The following is a 22,420-nucleotide window of genomic DNA, read 5'->3' on the forward strand; positions in this document are numbered from 1 at the left end:
AGGCAACATTTTATATTTCAGTGCTGGCAACAATGTAGAATAATAAGTGAGAAAATGACTTTGCACATGGTATTCAATAGTGTTTTTGGTGAACAGTATATGGAACTTTTAAGATGGGTTTTTTTTCCCAAAAGAAAGCAGAATTAACTCTATCTAGCAGAAGTAAGTAAGTAAAACAATCTCAAGAGACAAAAAAAGAAGGAAGGGTAAGACACTAGGTACAACAGCTTCAGTGTCAGTTAACCCCCTGCATCCTGCGGCGGAGTGCCTGGGTGTGAGTCCTGGCTCCACTCCAGGGTTCAGCTGCCCACTGATATGCACCCTGGGTGACAGCAGGGATGGCTTAAGTATGCAAGTTCCTGACACATGTAGGACACCTTGAGTGAGTTCTGGGCTCCTGACTTTGTGGGCATTTGGGGAATGAACCAGCAGATGAGACCCACCCCCTTTTCTCTCTCTATTTCTAACTCATCTCTATGTTTCTGCCTCTCAAATAAATGCATGCATTTTATTTTATTTTTAAAGATTTATTTGAAAGACAGAGTTACAGAGAGAGAGAGAGAGAGAGAGAGGTCTTCTATCTGCTGGGTCAATTCCCAGATGCCCACAACAGCCGGAGCTGGGTCTGCCAAGGCCAGAAGCCAGGAGTCAGGAGCTTTCTCCAGGTCTGCCATGAGGGTGCAGTGGCCCAAGGACTTGGGCCATCTTCCACTGCTTTCCCAGGCTATAGCAGAGAGCTGGATTAGAAGTGGAGCAGCTGGGACTGCAGGCGGCGGCTTTACCTGCTACACCACAGCACTGGCCCCAGTAAATGCATTTTAAAAAAGAAATCAATAACAAGTTACAATGTCTGTAGCTGTCCAAGTCATATTATTAGATATAATAAGTCCTAAGGGATGGCTCTCATTCTGTTCCTTTTATTAGAAGGCAGGAAATTGGGAATGTATTTGGTTCCGTTTTAGTTCATGGCACCCACGACTTGAATGGAAAATCTGGGATTTGCCCTTGACTCTAGCATCCCCTGCACCAACCAGATCCCACCATCCCAGTCCTATGAATCTGACCTCCAAGACTTCTTCAGAGTGTTCCCTCCCACCCTGCCCTGCAGCCATGTCCCTCATGGTCACTTTCCCCAAGCTGCTGCTGTCTTCAGCTGTGTCTCCAGCTTGCCCCCTGCTCTGAAGGGGAACACCATCTCCAAGCAAGCCAGGGCCTCTTGGTTGATACTTGAAGCTCTTCCAGGTTCCCTGTTGCTTTCCACACAAGTTTGGCTGAACAGCATGGAGCTATTTGTCCTTTGTGGAATATTCCATAGGAATATGATACAACAGGTGGTACCCCACCCTGACCACGAACTGCCTCCTTTCTATAACCACCCCTCTTGTCCTCTTCACTTAGAAGAGGTGTCAGCTTCAACCCCCAGGGTCTCCCACAGGCTAGAGGCTTCCCCAGTGACCTGTGCAAATCTAGGTCTCAGCTGGCAGTGAACTCAGATGGTCGGTTTCTGGTTGGGCTCACCTGCCACCCTCCTGCATCACTGATGTAAATGTAAGCCCCAAGGCCTTCTCTGTACTGAGTGCAGTAGCCAGCAGGCAGTAGATGCTGAGCGTTTGTTCAGCTGACTTTCCTGAACATTCCCAGTATCATAAGAAGTCGTATACCCCTAAGGATGCCTTCCGAGAAGTTCTGAAGAGCTAACAACGATCACAGCCACCCACACTCATGCCATTCTCTGTGGCCACACCATGAAATCCTGGAGGCAGAGCCCCAAAACTTTTACCTTTGTACCCACATTCATTCCAGCCAGGCACCTGCACAGGTGGATGTTCACTAAGGGGAGACTCAGGCGAGCGGCACAGCTACTATGTTCCCATATAGACACCTTCCAGACAAACCCAGGAGTGGGAAGGACTGATCATCTTGGAAGCTGATTCCAAGAGCAAGTTCTAGAATGGCAACTCAGAAGGCATGAATCGAAAGCAAACTCACTGTGCTTGCTTCGGCAGCACATATACTAAAATTGGAACGATACAGAGAAGATTAGTATGGTCCCTGTGCAAGGACGACACGCAAATTCGTGAAGCGTTCCATATTTTTTGGTGCTGGGAAAATTGGATTTCCACGTGCAGAATCATGAAGCAAGATCCCTACCTTTCACCTTACACAAAAATTCACTCAACATGGATTAAACACTTAAATCTATGACCCGACACCATCAAATTATTAGAGAGCATTGGAGAAACCCTGCAAGATATAGGTACTGGCAAAGACTTCTTGGAAAATACCCCAGGAGCACAGGCAGTCAAAGCCAAAATTAACTATTCGGATTGCATCAAATTGAGAAGTTTCTGTACTTCAAAAGAAACAGTCAGGAAAGTGAATAGGAAACCGACAGAATGGGAAAAAAAATTGCAAACTATGCAACAGATAAAGGGTTGATAACCAGAATCTACAAAGAAATCAAGAAACTCCACAACATCAAAACAAACAACCCACTTAAGAGATGGGCCAAAGACCTCAACAGACATCTTTCCAAAGAGGAAATCCAAATGGCCAACAGACACATGAAAAAATGTTCAAGATCACTAGCAATCAGGGAAATGCAAATCAAAACCACAATGAGGTTTTACCTCTCCCCGGTTAGAATGGCTCACATTCAGAAATCTACCAACAACAGATGCTGGAGAGGATGTGGGGAGAAAGGGACACTAACCCACTGTTGGTGGGAATGTAAACTGGTTCAGCCACTGTGGAAGTCAGTCTGGAGATTCCTCAGAAACCTGAATATAACCCTACCATTCAACCCAGCCATACCACTCCTTGGAATTTACCCAAAGGAAATTAAATTGGCAAACAAAAAAGCCGTCTGCACATTAATGTTTATTGCAGCTCAATTCACAATAGCTAAGACCTGGAACCAGCCCAAATGCCCATCAACAGTAGACTGGATAAAGAAATTATGGGACATGTACTCTATAGAATACTATACAGCAGTCAAAAACAACGAAATCCGGTCATTTACAATAAGATGGAGGAATCTGGAAAACATCATGCTGAGTGAATTAAGCCAGTCCCAAAGAGACAAATATCATTTGTTTTCCCTGATTGGTGACAACTAACTGAGCACCAAAGGGGAAACCTGTGGAAGTGAAATGGACACTATGAGAAACAGTAACTTGATCAGCTCTTGTCCTGACTGTTGATGTACAATGTAATACTTTATCCATTTTAGTATTTTTTTGTTCTAGTACTAGTGGTTGAACTCTGTAATTAGCACACAATTATTCTTAGGTGTTTAAATCTTAACTGAAAAGTGATCCCGGTTAAATATAAGAATGAGAAAAAGATCTAAAGATTAAATTGTGCGTCCTACAGATTCCTTTATAATAGAATTAGTTTCCTACCTTGAAGAGAATAGAGGAATGAAAGAACAAGTTGGGCTTAGAATAGAGAAATGAGGGAGCAAGTCCTAGATGGCTTGCTGACAATAGCAATATTACATGAATACTTAGCAAACCGTTTCAACCATTAGATAACAACTTAAGAAAACATTTACCAGAAGGTCCAATGCCTTCTATAAATTTTAAGAATCATGTATTTGAAAACACCTCTTAAATATCTAACATGGTGTAGTTTGTTTAGCCAGTAAACTTAAGCACAAACATCTAAAATGTTTTTAGTTTCTTTCTACCAACACGTTTAAAACATATGATACACAGATTTAGGTCACACAGATTAAAATGTATCTTTGATTGATTTTAGCAGCTTAAATTTATGAACAATCTTATCTATAAGCCATTTAAAATAAAACTCAATAAAATTTCCTATGTGGACATACAATATGTACACACATATAACATAGCATAATAGACCAATATAGCAATTTTAATAATAGCTTTTAAAATCTTTAACTCTTTTTGTAGATTGCCAATTGATTTGAATTGCTTTTTCTTTTTAGTAACCTCAGTTAACCATACTTTCTCTCAGTTGGTACTGTTAATACATTATTGGCTTCATCTGTTTACAGAGCCATCCCAAAGTACTGAATACAATAAAAGTGGCTGGAAAAAGTCCATAGGAACCTATAGGAGGACAGCTACACACAGAACCAACAACGCTTTAGTTTTATGAGCAGCACATCATATATAACTATGGATGACAAAAGACTTTAAGTCGCCATGTTTAAAATTATAAACTCATCAACCAACAAGAGGCACTTGCTTACTTCACAGTATTTTTGAAAGCACCTGTAGGATTTTACAAGTATTTAACCCTTTAGGCCTCTGGGGCTTTCTCATTAAGATAACTATCATGTCTAGTAGCACAAGATCATTAGACTTTTTAATTCTCAAACATTTGTATTAGTAGCATTTTCCATTATAGAAACTTAAAGTCTGGTACCACATCACATCTTGACAGTCCTTCTAATATAATCCAAATAGACTGATTAGTTGGTGTCTCTATAAGATGAGAGACATAGGTCCTTCGATTTTTTCAGTTGGGCCCAAACTGGAAAAACCAAAGCCCAGGATTTACTGGAAATTTTAGAGACCAGATTGTTTGAAACTTTGATTTTTTGAATGCCTGTCAAGAATGCCAAGAAGGCTCAAAATCCAAAATATCTGGTTGAAATAAGATTCCTTAAAATCATGGCTAACATTTTTCTGTAATAGCATAGCCAAAATAAGAACTTAAATAATAATCTCATAGCTAGATTCACTTCGCCATCAGCGAAGTATACAGTAAGTAGAAAAAACCTCCCTTTCAGACCAAAGGGAAAGAAAGTTTTAAAGTGAGAATATAATTTTCCTCATGGGCATTGTCTACCTTAGAAAAACTACTACAGAACATGCCTGTGACTATAGACTTGTAGTTCAGGCCACCGAAGATTAGATATGGGACTTGGGCACTCCCTTGACTTGCTTCCTCTGGTCTGCTTTAACACAAACCAGGAGGAAAAGAAAGCTCGGCATCAGAAGCAATGGGTGACAGGCCTATTAATGGCTGATCTGTACAGTGATCTGCCCTCAAGGAGACCCAACAGGCCAGTCCACTGCAGTGGCTTTCAATGTGGTAAGCCTGGGCTTCAGCAGAAGTCAGCTTGTGAAGAGCCCTGGCAGCTCTGCCAAGAGTTGGATCACTGGAAATGGACCTGCCCTGGAGTCGAAGGATTCCCAGGTCAGAGCCACAGATCTTATTGGCTCAAAGCTGAAAAGCCCTTCACTCAGCCCAATTTCCAAAGTGACCTCTGCAGCTGAGGGTATGGTCAAGTAGGGTCAGCAACATTGCAGGCAGAACTGTAAATTTCTTGTTAGAGATGCCACCTGCCTTTACCTGGCCAGCTCTCCTCCCAGGCCAGCCAAGTAATGAAAGTCAACAGAGTGCCTTCCCCTAGGAGGTTCACACCTCCCTTAGGATATACCCCATGTGAAGAGATAGATAGGCCTGGGCCTCTGAATTTACAAGGCCTAAAGCCCACCAGATTATTATCAAGCCCCTTCTATCGGGTTCTATTTGCCTCTCAATCAGAAAAATTACTTGTAGCTTAGACAGCACCTTTCTTAGCTCCTCTAATAATGACTCTGTCCTTTGTTCTAGACCCTGTCTAGTGCACTTGGGCCTCATTCCTTTGTAATCATAACCTCTACTCTACCACCAATGGCTCTACTCCCAACCTGTGTGTACTGATAGTCCTCTTCCTCACTTAATGCTGTATAATTGTTCAAACCTGGTAAATGCCACTCTTAGGATCATTGGTTACTATCCTCACTCTGTCTTTTATGATCTTGTCTAAATATGATCAGAGTCGGCAAACTTGGAAGGCTTCCATAGCCTTGGCAACTCATGACGACAGCCTAGGATGGTTACTGGTGCCATAAACTAGAGTGTCAATTTGTTGGGTCAACAACAGGAGCCACTGTGCACTTGCTCCTCATGTGGGATCTCTGTCCTTAATGTGCTGTACATTGTGATTTAATGCTATAACTAGTACTCAAACAGTATGTTTCACTTTGTGTTTCTATGTGGGTGCAAACTGTTGAGATCTTTATACTAAATTTATATTGTGTATATAAAGAGAATTGAAAATGAATCTTGATGCAAATGGAAGGGGAGAGGGAGCGGGAGAGGGGAGGGTTGCGGGTGGGAGGGAAGTTATGGGAGGGGGAAGCCATTGTAATCCATTAGCTGTACACTGGAAATTTATATTCATTAAATAAAAGTTTAAAAAAAAAGAATGAGAAAAAGAGAGGGAGGAGATGTACAGTTGGGGACATGCTCAATCGGACTTGCCCCAAATGATGGAGTTAGAAACGTGCCAGGGGATTCCAATACAATCCCATCAAGGTGGCATGTACCAATGCCATCTCACTAGTCCATGTGATCAATTTCAGTTCACAATTGATCAAACTGATAGGTCTAAGAGTCAAGGGATCACACAAACAAGACTAGTGTCTGCTAATACTAACTGATAGAATAAAAAAGGGAGAGAACGATCCAACATGGGAAGTGGGAGACACAGCAGACTCATAGAATGGCAGATGTCCTAAATAGCACTCTTGCCTCAGAATCAGCCCTTAACGCATTTGGATCTGGCTGAAGAGCCTATGAGAGTATTTTAGGCATGGAAAGCCAAGACACTCTGGAAAAAAAAAAAAAAGAAGAAGAAGAAGAAGAAGAAGAAGACCTAAATGAAAGATCTCAGCGAGTGAGATCCCAGTGGAAAGAACGGGGCCATCAAAGTAGGAGGTACCTTTCTCTGAAGGGAGGAGAGAACTTCCACTTTGACTATGACCCTGTCGGAATAAGATCAAAGTCGGTGAACCCTAAAGGCTTCCATAGCCTTGGCAACTCATGACTAGAGCCTAGGGAGATTACTGACGCCATAAACAAGAGTGTTAAATTGTTAAATCAACATCAAGAGTCACTGTGTACTTACGTCCCATGTGGGATCTGTCCTTAATGGGTTGTCCAATGTGAAGTAATGCTATAACTAGTACTGAAACAGTATTTTTACACTTTGTGTTTCTGCATGGGTACAAACTGATGAAATCTTTACTTAGTATATACTGAATCGATCTTCTGTATATAAAGATAATTGAAAATAATAAAAAAAACACTTGGTGTTAAATTGGAAATTACATAGAAAATTAATCAATTTTTTAAAAAAATATCATGTAGGATCTATGTCATTAATGTGCTGTACATTGTGATTTAATGCTATAACTAGTATTCCAACAGTATTTTTCATTTTGTGTTGCTATGTGAGGGCATACTGTTGAAATCTTTACTTTAGATATACTAAACTGGTTTTCTGTATATAAAGAGAATTGAAAATGAATCTTGATGTGAATGGAAGGGGAGAGAGAGCGGGAAAGGGGAGGGTTGCGGGTGGGAGGGAAGTTATGGGGTGGGGGGAAGCCATTGTAACCCATAAGCTGTACTTTGGAAATTTATATTCATTAAATAAAAGCTTTAAAAAAAAAAGCAAACTCACCCCATGCCTCTACATGCCACAAATTCTAGAAGCTGTTAACAAGCATCACCTGTAGAACCCCATGAGAAAATAAAAACAACAGAGTTGACTGAAGCTTTAAAGCCTGAATGTAACTATGGCGTGCCAATTATGAAGCTACAGACCTTTCCTAGCCAACACAAAATGGAGAGAGTCCCCGACCAGCAACACCCGAAGCCTCCTTAAGGAATCTGAAAGGAATTGTGTCCAAAACTAAGTTGCACTCAGCAGGTTTCATGGAATTTTTTCACCTGCTTTGTCTTACATTGCCATCTTCATCACACATTCTGTTGTGCCAGAATAAGATACTCATAAAGGGGGGGACAGCAAATAAGCTTTGTCATTCATCGAAAGGAAATTATTTAAATAACATTTAAAAGAATCATGAAGCTAAAAATACTCCAAACAAGTTTTACACTAAAGATGCAGCCTCTATTTTTAGAATTCCAGAAATTTCTAACTGCAGCATTCCAGACATGCACTAGTGAGAGTTACATGCAAAACTGTGACAATGGTGCAAGCCTAGACTCTCTCCCCCACTGACTATTGCATCCCACTAACAGAAAAACTATACTACTGCACAATCCCATAACCAGGGAGTTGTACTTTACCATTCAGTTCAAAGGTCTCCATCATAGAGCCCATGGTTTGTTGGAAGGCTGCTGGTTCTTTGGTGCTACCCAAGATCTCTTCTTCCTTGAGGATGCTATTATTTTTCATTGCTAAGCTTTATAGTAGCCCAAAGTCCTATAGCAGCAGAAATGTTCCCCGTAAGAGGAACCACTTGGAAAAGATTGTTCCTATTTAACCACTGCAGAGAGTTGTAGATTGCGCAGCACTTCCCTTTGGCTCTGATTCCTGAATTTGCAAACTGTTTCCTGACATCATCAGGATCGGGCATTTCTCAAAAACGAGATCTTCACATGTGGAGCTCCTGCCTAATGCAGCTGGCTGCTAAGGGGGGGGTTGGGGGGATGTCCAGGGGGCTTTGGGGCATCCCCCTATTCCAGGCTCCTTTTCCAACTCTTTGCATATCCAAGCTCAGCCCCAGCTTGCTGTCCAGTGCACACTCCAGCCACACTTATCTGGTTCTCTGCCTTAGAGTTCATCTTGGCTGCTCCATATGTGGTTCCTGGAAACTGGTTAGAAATGCAGAGTTTTAGTGTCCATGGCTTGCAGACTGAATCCAGATCTACAGTGATTTATACATGCTGTGAAGTCTGGGAAACACTGCTCTAGACCACACACTTAGTATGCAATTACAAGGATACTTCAAAAAGTTCCTGGAAAACAGCATTAGAAGATAACGTTTAGGGCCCAACATCTACCCTAGTGGTTAAGATGCCCGCATCCCCTGTCAGAGTACCTGGGTTGGAATCCCAGCACCAGCTCCCAACCACAGCTTCCTGTTCACATGCACACTGAGAGGAAGTGGAGATGGCTCAAGTATTTAGGGTCCTGCTACCCACACTGGAGACCTGGGTTAGGTTCCCAGCTTAGTCCCAAAGACATCCATTGCAGGCATTTGGGGAGTGTACCAGTGGATAGGAATGTTTCTCTCTCTCTCTCTCTCTCTCTCTCTCTCTCTCTCTCTGTTTCTCTCTCTCCCTCTCTTTCTCAGATAACTTAAATAAAACAAAAGAAGATAAGTCTATTTGACACAAAGAAATGTTTCAGTCCATGCATAATTTTTCCCTGATTGTTCACAAACATTTAGAAGACCCCCGTGTATATTTCTCATTGTTCCCCCACATTTCATCTACATGCATGTGTGTGCCTGTGCCTGTGCCATGTGCATGTGTGTCACATCTGAGCTCCTTGTGGGGAGGGTCCTCCTCCTCCCTCCCTTATGCTGGGTATCCCTGAAGTTCTACACATGTTGTGCAACGTGGTGGTAAGGACACAGACGCAGACACCAGGATGCCTGGGTTCCAATTCCACCTCTTTCACATAGGAGCTGTGTGACTGTGGGCAAATCAGTTAAGCTGGGAGCCCTTTGATTCCCTCACTTGTAAAGCAAGGAAGATGTTCACAGTTGTGAGTACCAAATGAATTAATAAATAATTAAGGTGGTTAAGATGTACCTGATGTGATAAAAAAAAACTTTGGTCATTACTATGGTTTGCCCCTTATGAAGAGGCACATTGCAATTTCATCCCCATCGTGCCACATAAGAGGGTGGGAACTGAATCCAACTCTGGTTTTTATGGGTGGGTCCTTTGGGGGTCATCAGGATACAGTGAAGTCATCATAGTAAAGCCTGATGGTTGAATCTAGGTGGCTTTATAAGAAGGAGACATAGGGCCGGCGCCATGGCTCACTTGGCTGATCCTCTGCCTGTGGTGCTGGCATCCCATGTAGGCGCCGGGTTCTGGTCCTGGTTGCTCCTCTTCCAGTCCAGCTCTCTGCCATGGCCCGGGAGGTCAATGGAGGATGGCCCAGGTGCTTGGGCACCTACACCCGCATGGGAAACTGGGGTGTGGGGCACCTGGCTCCTGGCTTCGGATCAGCATAGCTCCGGCCATGGCGGCCATTTCGGGGGTGAACCGGCAGAAGGAGGACCTTTCTCTTTGTCTCTCTCTCACTGTCTGACTCTATCTGTCAAAAAAAAAAAAAAAGGAGACACACTGGGGTGGCACTGTGGCAGAGTGGGTTAATCTGCCACCTGCGACGCTGGCATCCCATATGGGAACTGGTTCAAATCCCAGCTGTTCCACTTCTGATTCAGCTCCCTACTGATGTGCCTAGGAAAGCAGAGGGAGGTGGCCCAAGCTTGGGCTCCTGTACCTGTGTGGGAGACCCAGAAGAAGCTCCTGGCTCCTGGTTTCAGACCAGCCCAGCTCCAGCTTTGCAGCCATTTGAGGAAGTGAACCAGTGGATGGATGATCTCTCTCTGTAACTCTGTCTTCCCAATTAATAAATAAATATGGAGACACAGAAACACACATGTACACACACATACGCATGTATATATACACGTTCATACACATGTGCACACAGGCACACAAATATTACCTGTCTCACCTTGACATGCTTTAAGCAGCCTCAGGACTTTGCCAGCAAGAAGATCATCACCAGATACATCTCTTTGACCTTGACCCAGAACCATAAGCTAAAATAGATCTTTTTCTTTATAACTTCCACAGTCTGAGTTATTGTGTTATTAGCCTAAGAAAACTAATTAAGATGGTCATATTGCTGTTATTCTCACTGGCAACACAGCATCCCTGCTGGGTGCCAGGGAGATAAAGATATGGCCTGAAAGATGCTCACGGTCCCATAAGCAGGGTGGAGCTGGCTCCCAGCTGGTAGGACAGATGTGGCCCACAGCAGGCATGGGCAGGGGTGGGCGTATCACAAACAGCTTGACACTCTGAATCAAGGACCTATCAGAGCTGAGTTGAAAGGGGCAACTGGGGAGTGACCCTTGGACACTACACAGGGTGAGAGCCTGGGACAGGAAAGAGAGTGCATGCAGGTTCACTGAGGCAGACTGGCCGGGTGCAGGGGCCCCAGGGGACAGTAACTCCAATTGGAACAGCAGAGGTGAGAGGAGAGGTGCTGGGAGCGGACACTCGGCCTGGCCAAGCATTTGTCTTAGGCCTGTGTTGTGGCAGAAAGTGAAAGGAGAATGAACCGCAGGCCAGCCAGTTCCTGGCTGTCCCCAGCCAGGCAGCGGTCCCCAGGGGCACCCCTCATTTCCACATCCAGGAAGGCACTGGTTTTGGCAGAGGGCTGGGAGCAGAAGCTGGGACAGGAGAGGTTAAAGAAGAGAACTGGAAGGAAGGAAGTGAAGACAGCTGGCTGCTGCAGACAGAGGTTTGGGGCCAGATAAGGAGGTGGCAGGGGGCTTCCCCTGTGGGAGAGAAATCCCCCAGGCCAGGGAAGCTGCCCCCTGAGGCTGGCAGTGCCTCCCTGCTCTGTTCTGCCTGCTCAGCCCCGGGGCTGACCCGAATAGGAGTCTGGAGGCTGCTCATTTGAAAATGCCCCGGGCTCATTGCTGAGGGCTCTTGTTCTTGGAGAGGGCATTGGGTGGGTGTCCTGTATAGTCCCTTCAGCTCTGGCAATGGGGCCTGGCACACCTGGGTCCCAAATCTAAGTCTTTCATTAAGTCGCTGTGTGCCCTTGGCTGACATCCTTAACTTCCCTGAACCTCGGGACAAAGTCAGAGCCTCTGGGAGCATTTCCTGTGGTCGAGGATGTTTTGTGCTCTGCATTCCCCATGCATTACTCCTCACTCACGGTGACTTGTACCTTGCTTCATGGCTCCAGAAGGCTGGCATCAGAAGAGGAACACAGGGCCCTTGCCTCTGCCGTCTGCTTTAATCCAGGGGCCCCAATCTTAGAGGCTGGCACGAGGGGAGCTTTAGGAAAACACACATGCATGTTCCCCACCCCTAGGCTGAGGCCCTGGCTTCAGCCAAAGCTCCGGAGCAGCTCTGATGCACAGCCAGGCTTAGGGCTCTCAGCAGATAACGCGGCATTGGCATGCAGCCATGGCAACCTGTGGGCACCCTGGAGACTCCATCCCGGGGCGGGGGGCCCTGGGGGGGAGCCCTGGGAAATGACTGATAAGCATCCCTTGTTCAGACATAAATGGCTGCTCTGTCTGACTCAGGCAAATCCAGCCACCCTTCAGAGCCGAGCGATTGCAGTGGGACCGGGAGGCAGTCGGCACGTCTTAGCCTTGCGTGCAGAAGATTTAGACATCAAGACAGGTGATATTTTAATGCAGTGCTTTTATTTTTATTTTTATTTTTATAAAGCTGCTTTTTGTACTTGTTTCTTTTCTTTTATTACCTTTCCAAAGAAAATACTTATTTTATTTGAATGGTGGAGAGACATAGAGACAGAGACCAAGAGAGATCTTCCATCTGCTGGTTCAGTCTTTAAACGTCAGCAGCAGCCAGGGTTAGACCAGACTGAAGTTAACCTTCTGGAACTCAGTCCAGGTCTCCTAAGTGGGGCTGGTGTTGTGGCCCAGCAGGTTAGCCTGCTGCTTGGAATGCCTGCTTTCTGTGTGGGAGTGCCTGGGACTGAGTCCTGCCTCCGTTTCCAATCCAGCTTTCAGCTAATGTACATCCTGGGAGATGATGGCTGAAGTGCGTGTGTCTCTGCCACCCACATGGGAGAGACTCAGATGACGCTCCTAGCTCCTGGCTCCAGCCTGACCATTGCCACCATGTGGGGAGTGACCCCGCAGATAGACAATCTCTCTCTCTTTCTCTCTCTCTCCCCTTCCATTAAATAAAAATAAACAAATGACCATCAAGAAGTGAATAAATTATGGTATATCCATACAACAGAGCACTAACCAGACATAAAAAAGCCACAACATGGATGAATTTCAAAATCACAGAGGCTATGTGTGGGGAATTCACAACAGAATGGAAAGACAAGTTGATTTTGGTGTATAAGCTTTTTGGAATCCATGCACCTCTTTTTTTCTTAAAACTTTTCCATGAATTTTTTAAAAGCCCCCTTATCTGCCTGGATTTCAAAATTTTTGCAGGGAAGTCCACATCTTCCAAGTCTATTTTCTATGATGTTTTTTAAGTACCCTCACGTCGGATGGTCCTGTTTACCTACAGCTCCAGAATCAGAAGAGTCATCTAAAGTGGCCGAAGCCAGAGCCATGGTGTCTGGGGGTGGTAGGAGGGGAGTGGTGACCACAGAGAAGAACAAAGGACATTTCTGGGAAGATAAGAGGGTTCTGTGTTTTGACTGGGGCACGGGCTACAGAACTCACTGCACTTTACACATTAAACATGGACATTTATTATACATCAGTAAAGTTAAAGGAAGATCATATAAGCATCATTGCTGTTGGACGTTGGCCCAATTCATATAAGTTCACCTTTGAAGGCCCGGAGGTGCCACCGCCCAGGGAGAGGTGCAGACCACTGCCCGTGATCAAGATCCTTACACAGGCCCTGGACTGCAGTGTCTTCCCTGAGAAGAGACAGCAGGAAAGAGAAGCAAAGTGGCCTAGAGTGAGTCTCTCCCACTGACCCACTGCTCCCAGCCTGGGCACAGACAGGGCAAAGGCTTGGAAGACAGTGGCCTCCCTTGTATGATTTCAAGGGCACAAGTTCTCCGGACCCCAGACTCCACCCCCTGCCCTCCTGGCCTCTGTGCTATTTTCACAGGGGGAAAAGCCTTGAATTCCCCTCACCAGAAACAAGAAGTAAAAAACTGCCTGTCCTCCCATGAGAAGAAGGAGACTCAGACTGATGTGTAAGTGAGCAGCATTATTCCTTTCTCGGAGCAAGTCTGGGGGGCTGGGGACAGCAGGTGCACCCAGGCTCCGGAGTTCTGTTCATAAGAAGGTGTTAAATACACCCTGAAAGAAGAGCGAGAGCTGCTAGTAGAAACTCCGCAGGCTTCCCAGTTGAACCAAGGACCAAGATCAAGTTTGCCTTAGCAACTCTGAATTTGGAGCAAGTGGTGGGGGGGTGGGGGGGTGGGGAGGGGGTGGAAAAACCACGGAATCCACAAGAACTGCTGAGAAGGTGGCAGTTAGTCCTTACTCACTCATACAGCAACCAGTGCTTATTGTATGCTCACGATGTTCCAGGCTCCACGCCAGTAAAGAAAACACAAGTGAGGGCTGAGCTAGTGGTTGAGACTTCTGTGTATGTTACCAGAGTCCCTGCCTTCAATACCCTGCTCCAGCTCCTGATTCCTGCTAACGCAGCCCCTGAGAGGCAGCAGTGATGGCTCACGTAACTGGGTTCCTGCTATCCACGTGAATTCCTGGCCCCACACTGGCTGTTGCAGGCAATTAGGAAGTGAACCAGCAGATAGGCGCCCTGTCTTCCTCTCTCTGTCGCTCAAACAAATAGATATCTTTTAAAATAACAAAAGAAAACAGACCCATACCCGCTCCAATGAGGTTGCTATTCACACTCCATCGGTCACATGCTTCCAAGGTCATACTCCACCTTGTCGGTCTTAATAACTGCAATTCCTTCCCAATTGTTCATCCAGTCCATTCTCTGGCCACCCCTCCTATCCTTCCAGCTCATTCTTAAACTCACTAACTCTAGGGCTTCTGATCTGTTACCCTGCCACCCTCCCATGGCTCTCATCCACTTTGTGTCCTTTCTCTCCCACCTGATCAGGTTAAATTCACAGTCCTTAGAACCATCTCCTCACACACATCCCCACTCCACTCCCCAGTCCCTCTTTTTTTTTTTTTTTTTTTGCTTCCTGGTATAAAACCCAACCCTGGACAGATCCAACCCTCCATGCAGCTGGAACTAACCGTGTGATTGGGCTGATGGTCTTGCTTAATTTTGTGACATGAACTAGAAATGAACCTTAATCCTGTCTGGCAATCATAGGGTAATTTTTATTCAACTCATTCTCTCAAGCAACTCTGGGAGACTTGTCTTCTTCCCCTCTTCTCCTGTCTCCTCTCTTGGCTCATAACCTTGTCCTCCTCTTCACTGAGAAAAATCAAGCACCTTAAAGGAAAATTCTCTGGACTCTCACCACCAATGACAGCTGCACCAAAGAGTCTGCCTGCCTTGCTATGACCAAGATGAACTTTCCAAATTCCTGGGGCAAGCATTGTAGCACAGCAGGTTAAGCCACTTCTTGGGATGCCTGTATTGCAAGTCCTGGCTACTGCGCTTCCAATCCGGCTTCCTACTAATGCTTCCTGGGAGGCAGCAGATGATGGCTCAAGTGCATGGGTCCCTGCTACCCACGTGGGAGACCCAGATGGGGCTCCTGGCTTTGGCTTGGCCCTGCTCCTAGCTGTTGTGGGCATTTGGGGAGTGAACAAGCAATAGAAGATCTCTCTCACATGCATGCTCTGACTTTACCTTTCAAGTAGACGAAAAACAAAACAACTTTTAAAAAGATCCAACTCGGCCAGTGCCGCGGCTCACTAGGCTAATCCTCCGCCTAGCGGCGCCGGCACACCGGGTTCTAGTCCCGGTCGGGACGCCGGATTCTGTCCCGGTTGCCCCTCTTCCAGGCCAGCTCTCTGCTGTGGCCAGGGAGTGCAGTGGAGGATGGCCCAAATGCTTGGACCCTGCACCCCATGGGAGACCCAGGAGAAGCACCTGGCTCCTGCCTTTGGATCAGCACGGTGCGCCGGCTGCAGCGCGCGGGCCACGGCGGCCATTGGAGGGTGAACCAACGGCAATGGAAGACCTTTCTCTCTATCTCTCTCTCTCTCTGACTGTCCACTCTGTCAAAAAATTAAAAAAAAATTAAAAAAAAAATCCAACTCTTCCACCTGTGCTCTAAATCCCACCCCTATCACCTGTGCAGGGGCATTTTCCTGCTGCTGTTCTTCCTTTTCTGTCCTCTACAACACTGATTCTACAGTCTCGGCTGGAGTTTGCCCAACTGCCTGGCATTTATACCATTATTTCTTCTATCCTAAAACACCTACTCTTTATCCACTCCCCTACAATCTACCCAATTTTTTTCCTCTCTTTTTAATAAACTATCTCAAAAGAGTTGTCTGTACCTACTGTCTTTAATTTCCCTCCTCTCATGTCCTTTTGTATCAACTCTACTGGGACTTTCATCGCCATCACTCAACCAAAGCTTCTCGTGTTAGTATCACCAACAAATGTGGGCTGTCACTGTGGTGCAGCAGGTTAGGCTGGGTCCAGTGTGAGCTGAGTGCCTGGGACTGAGTCCTGCCTCTGATTCCAATCCAGCTTTTCTTGGTAATGTGCTCCTGGGGAGGCAGCAGATGATGTCTCAAGTACTTGGGTCCTTGCCCTATTGGGCTGGCTTGGCCCAGCTATAGATATTATGGGCATTTGGGAAGTGAGTCAGCAGATGGAAGATTCTCTCTCTTTCTCTCTCTACACATTTCCAATACATAAAAATGAATATATAGCTATTTTGAAAGACATCACTAGTACATCCACGTGGTAACATCGCATGGCTAAGTTTTAGTCCTCGTCACTCGTCAGGAGCGCTTCATGGGCTCGGCAGTCTCCTGACATTCTTCCTACCCTCTGGTCACTCTCAATGTGTTGCACTGATTCCTTCTCTCTTTAACTGTTTTTTATTTTTATTTTATTTAAAAATCAGAGAGAGAGAGACAGAGACAGAGAGACAGAAAGACATCTTTCACCTGCGACTAACTCCACACGGAGTTCACATTAGCAGGAAATGGAATTGGAAGTAGAGCCGGGACTCGAACTCAGGCCTCCAATATGGGATGTGGATGTTCTAAGCAGGATCTTCACTGCTGCGCCAAATGTCCACCTCTCTTTTTTCCTTAAGTCTTAAGGTTGGAGATAATGTTTCTAACCTTTGTTGTCTCTCTATGAATATCCATCTAGTTGAGGGATGTTAACTAGTCCCACAGTTTTAAATTCTACCTACAAGTTATGATTCCCAATTTGTATTTCCAGATCAGACATCTCAAAATTCACACTCAGCATTTCTTGTTTTTTAAGATTTTTGTTCATTTATTTGAGATGTAGAGTTACAGACAGAGAGAGGAAGAGACAGAGAGAGAGGCCTTCCATCTGCTGGTTCACTCCCCAAATGGCCACAACAGTCAGCAAGTTGGTCTGACCCGAAGCCAGGAGCCAGGAATTTCTTTCCGGTCTCCCACACAGGTTCAGGGATCCAAGCACTTGGGCCATCTTCTACTGCTATCCCAGGCCAAAGCAGAGAGCTGGACTGGAAGAGGAGCAACCGGGAGTAGAACAGGTGCCCATATGCACCGCAGGCAGAGGATTAACCTAGTGTGCCACGGCACTGGCCCCAAAGTAGCCACCATTCTAATTAATCTTCAGACTTCTCTGTCCTTGCTACTACAGAGTCCATGTTGAGTATATTAGCCAGAGTGTTCTTGTTAATATAGAAGTTAGGAGTGCTATCAGGGAAAACAGTACAGCAGCGGCAGTAAGAGTCTCTCTCTCCACCTGCACAACAATTATACTTAGTCTCAGGTGACTGTTTTGAAACTCTGGTATTTATTTGAATATTTGCATCTGTCAGAGGACAACTTGTCTGAGTGAGCAATAAAGACTTTGCCATACAAATAGTAGGGTTCTGTGTTCTGGCTGTGGACGGCTGCTGTATGCCTTTGCTTCAACCTCCACCAGCTGAGCAGCTTTCAGGAGACTTAAAGGAGCTGCACCTGTGTGGACATTCAAACGCCAGTTTGTATATGAAGGCATTTAGAAAGTCACTGTGCATGCCCAGGGAAAGAGTAGGCTCAGAAAAGACCAGCAAAGCTTTCATCTTAGGCTCATTCTCATCACAGGGATACCCAATCAGGTTAAAAAAAATAAACTAACTAACAAAAAAAGGCCACATTAAAAGGTTGAAATGTTATTCTTTCAACAAAATAAGCACAAAAGGAAAGTATATCCCATTCAAAGGAATAAAATAAATGGACAGAAAAATAGATGACCAGAAAACGTACTTAAAGAAACCCAGATATTGGACTTACTAGGCAGACTTTAAAACAGCTCTTTTAGAGGTACTCAAAGAGCTACAGGCAGTCATGGACAAAAGCAGGAAAACAGTGCATGGACAAAATGAGAATAAAATAAAGAGATAGAAAATATAAAGGCAGACCAGAAATAAGTTCTGGAGCTGAAAAGTACAGTAACTAAAGTGAAAAAAGTACAACAGAGATGTTTGTGAAGGCAGCCTCACAATAAAACACATTGTAATGAAATTTTAAAAGACACAGAGGGCACCTTAAAAGCAGCAAGAGAGACGTGACTTACCACATACAAGGGCTCTCAATAAGATTTTTAGCTGATAGATCATCAGAAACCTTGGAGATCAGAAGGCAGTGGGTTGTTACAAATGCCAAAGAAAGTCCTTCAGGTTGAAATGAAAGGAAGCTAAATGGTAATGTGGAGCCAGGCGAAGAAATAAGGAGTGCCAGTGAAGGGAAACATAGAGGCGATTAGAAAAAACTAGTGTTCATGCAACTTCGGTTTATAATTCTAATTTTCTACATGATTAAAAATAAATGTATAAAATCAGTATTGCTGGACACACAATATGTGGGAGTTAAGCTATGACATCAGTAACGGAGAGAAGATGGGATGCGGTAGGAAGAGAGTTTAGTATGTTGTTGAAGCTAGGCTGTTGTAAATTCAAATTAGATTGTTATAACTACAGGATGTTAAATGTAATCCCCATGGTAACCACAGAGAAAATATCTATTGAATCCACACATAAGGAAATGACAAGGGAATCAAAACATGTTGCTATAAGAAAAAAAAAAAAAGTCAACTAAACACAAAGAAAAGAGTCATGGAGACTCTGAGGCGCAAAGAAGCCATCAGCCCGTAGAAGACAAGCAGCAACACAGAAGATGCCCCTCCTTGGTGGTGATTACTTTAAATATAAATGGATTAAATCCTCCACTCCAAATGCAGAGCTTAGCAAAATGAATAAAAGCATGATCCTAAATATATGCCATCTACAGGAGATTCAGTTTAGATTCAAAGACATAAATGGGTTTAAATGAGAGGATGTAGTAAAATGTAGAGGATGTAATAAAATATCCCATTGTAAATAGCAAGCAAAAACAAGTGGCTATACTGATATCAGAAAAAATACATTCTGGCCAGTGCCGCGGCTCACTAGACTAATCATCTGCCTGCGGCGCTGGCTCCCTGGGTTCTAGTCCCGGTTGGGGCACCGGTTCTGTCCCAGTTGCTCCTCTTCCAGTCCAGCTCTCTGCTGTGGCCCGGGAAGGCAGTGGAGGATGTCCCAAGTGCTTGGGCCCTGCACCAGCATGGGAGACCAGGAGGAAGCACCTGGCTCCTGGCTTTGGATTGGCGCAGCGCATTGGCTGCAGCGCACTGGCCATAGCGGCTATTTGGGGGGTGACCAACGGAAAGGGAAGACCTTTCTCTCTGTCTCTCTCTGTCTAACTCTGCCTGTCAATAAAAAAAAAAGAAAGAAAGAAAAAGAAAAAGAAAAGAAAAAATACATTCTAAATTTAAAAAGGTTACAAGAGATCAAAATGGACATGATGCGCTGATACAACATTCAATCCAGCAAGAAGATAGAACAATTTTAAACATTTTAAACATAGGTGGTTCTATTTGAGTACATCCTCAGGAGTTTAAACTTAATGGCCAATGTGATGACATTAAGAGGTGGGGTCACTGGGGCTGGCACTGTGGTTGCAGGAATTAAAACTAGTGCTCATGACGCTGGTATCCCGTATTAGAATGTCACTTCCAGTCCAGGCTACTTTGTTTCTGGTCTAGCTTCCTCGTAATGCACCTGGGAAGGCCGTTGAAGATGAGGGAAATACTTGGACCTCTGACACCCATGTTGAAGACCAGAGTGGAGCTCCTGGTTTCTGGCTTTGGCCTGGCCCAGATCTGGATGTTGTGGCCATTGAGGGAGTAAACCAGTGGATGGAAGATCTCTCTCTCTCTCTCTTGTGCATGCGTGTGCTGTCTCTCTATCTCTCCCTGTCACTCTGCCTTTCAAATAAGCAAAAAATCTTTGTAAAAAAAGGTGAGACCTTTAAGAGGTGGTTAGATGATTACCCTTGTGAACAGGATTAAGACCCTTACACAAAGGCTTCACGTCATGTTCCACTCACTTGCCCTTCACCTTCCAACAGGCAAGGACACAGCCTTCTTTGGAGCAGAGTGAACCCCTGGTAGGTGCTCAAACCTGCTACTGCCTTGATCTTGGACTCCAGAGCTGTGAGAAAATAAATTCTATTCTCTATCAATTACCCATATTCAGATATTTTGCTATAGAAGCACAGACAGATCTAATAAAAGACCCTCAAAATATAAGAAACAACTCAACAGAACTGAAGGGAGAAAGAGATACTCCAATACCCCAGCTTCAAAAATGAACAGATCAATAAGAAAAAAGACGAGTAAGAAAACAGAGGACTTGAACAACACAATCCACCACCTGGACCCATCAGCCACATTCAGCAACTCCATCCAACATGAACAGAATACACAGTCTCCCAAGTGCAAAGGGGACGCTCGCTGGGATACATCACATGCTGGCCCATTCGAGAGTCTCAGCAGATTTTAAAAGATGGGTATCACACAAAATGTCTTCTCCATCCACAACAGGATGAAGTCTGAAACCAGCAACAGAAGGAAAGCTAAAAAATTCACCAATGTGTTGAAATCAAACAGAACACTCTCAAACCACCCGTGGAGCAAAGAAAAAAGTCACAAGGTAAATTAGAAAATGTACAGAGATGGAGCAGGCAGGCATTGGGACACTAAAGTTAAAGCCGCCTCTTGGGATACCTGCTTTCCATATCAGAGTGCCTGGCTAGAGTCCAGGTTGCTCCACTTCCAATCCAGCTTCCTGCTAGTGTGCATCCTGGGAGGTCGTGAGGACAGCTCAAGTACTTTGGCCCCTGCCACTCTTATGGGAGACCTGGATGGAGTTCCCAGGTCCTGGCTTCAGCCTGGCACAGCCTTGGATGATGCAATCTTGTTGGGAGTGAGCCAGTGGGTGGGAGATCTCTTCCTATCTCTTTATCTGTCACTCTGCCTTTCAAATAAATAAACAATAAAAAATACTTGGAGACGAATGACAATGAAAGCATAATCCACCACAACTTATGCACATTTAGAAATGATTAGAATGATAAGAATGATAAATATTATGTATACTTTCCCACCATAAAAAAAGTCAGATTAGCTAGAAAGACCTATTACCATCCTTTGCTGGACAGCAGGAGCTTAACATCTAGTGAACCTTGAGTACGGATGTTTATCTTCTATTCTCAACCCTCAAGCCTGCCCCTGCCCCCACTGTCTCCAAGAAGTCTGAGTTTGGAGGGACAGTTTTTGGGGATAATCAGGGTTCATTCAGCAGCTCTTCAGTGTTATAAAACTCCCTGGGAGGTCCAAGAATGAACGAAGAAATACAGAAGCTAGTGCTTGTGAAACAGGACCCAGGGCTGGAGTGATGGCTGAGGTTTCTCTTCTCCTTCTCACTTTCGTTTCTAGACACTAGGACTGAGGGTGGAATGGTCACAGGGACCGGAAAAGCAGCATGAAGAAGAGTTTGTCTGAACTCGGGTAGCTCCAGAGCCGGAGGCTCTGAGCAGGAAGTGAGCAGTGAGTGACTGTTGGATGTGACTAATGGATGGGTAGTTTGGCGATCAGTGGTTGCTACATCATGGCAGACAGCTGGCAATTTCTATCCAAACAGAATTCATGAGTCGTATTGACTTCACATTGGCTGTAGAAGGGCGCCAGGTGGCTCCTGGGTTGGGGTGGTGGGAGGCAGGGTGATGTAGTCAGGCTGAAGTCAGAAAGGTGAGAACAGCACTCACTGGACTGTGGGACCTGAGCCAGGCTCCGACTCAGGTGGAGAAGAGTGAAGCTGTGCCGCGTATTTGCTAAGGGCTGCTGGAGTGGACACATACAGGCTTGGGGTGCGGGCCAGAGTCCCTCTCCCTTCCTCCACAGCACCCCAGTTTCCTTGATCAGAATTAGCCCTTTCTGGTTGGTATTCAGTCCTCTGCAGTTCTAATCAGGGGCCCTGCGGTGACTCACCCAAAGGATTGGCAAGGTCCCTGCCATGGTCTTGAGCAGAGGGACAATTATCTAAAAATAATTAGGGTTCTACTCCTTCTTAGCAGTGCTGTTCTGAGCAGGTTGTTCTTGCCACCTGACCAGCCCTGCCCTGTTTTCTGCTTGCTTTCTTCACTAAGTTCAGTTCTTTCTATCAAATCTGGACATGAAATTCTTTCAATAAATTTCTTCTTGCTAAGATGGCTAGATTTCATTGCTATTGCATATGGTTGAACAACTCGGACTCCCCTAGCTTTGCATAAGGATTTCCAGGGCCTTCTTTGAACCCTCTTCCTGCTTACCTCTCAGGTACGTGTACCCACTGATTCTGTACTCCCCATTGCTTTGGGTAAGGCACCACTTTCATCAG

The 22,420-nt window shown here is 45.1% G+C and overlaps 1 protein-coding gene and 1 non-coding gene across 2 annotated transcripts in view; one reads left to right on the forward strand and one right to left on the reverse strand.

Annotated features, from left to right (window-relative positions):
- MARCO (macrophage receptor with collagenous structure) overlaps positions 1-8,279 on the reverse strand; it is a 43,768-nt gene extending 35,489 nt beyond the window's left edge. Inside the window, exon 1 of the mRNA XM_062199187.1 lies at positions 8,125-8,279. Within this exon, the coding sequence (XP_062055171.1) occupies positions 8,125-8,233 (109 nt within the window). The 5' untranslated portion in view covers positions 8,234-8,279. The remainder of the gene's footprint in view (positions 1-8,124) is intronic.
- On the forward strand, positions 1,991-2,097 carry LOC133768455 (U6 spliceosomal RNA). The gene has a single exon (XR_009866970.1). It is a non-coding gene; the product is annotated as a U6 spliceosomal RNA (small nuclear RNA).
- Positions 8,280-22,420: the final 14,141 nt, after the last annotated feature.

The sequence above is a fragment of the Lepus europaeus genome, chromosome 1 (assembly GCF_033115175.1).
Source record: "Lepus europaeus isolate LE1 chromosome 1, mLepTim1.pri, whole genome shotgun sequence".
In the NCBI taxonomy this organism is placed as follows: domain Eukaryota; kingdom Metazoa; phylum Chordata; class Mammalia; order Lagomorpha; family Leporidae; genus Lepus; species Lepus europaeus.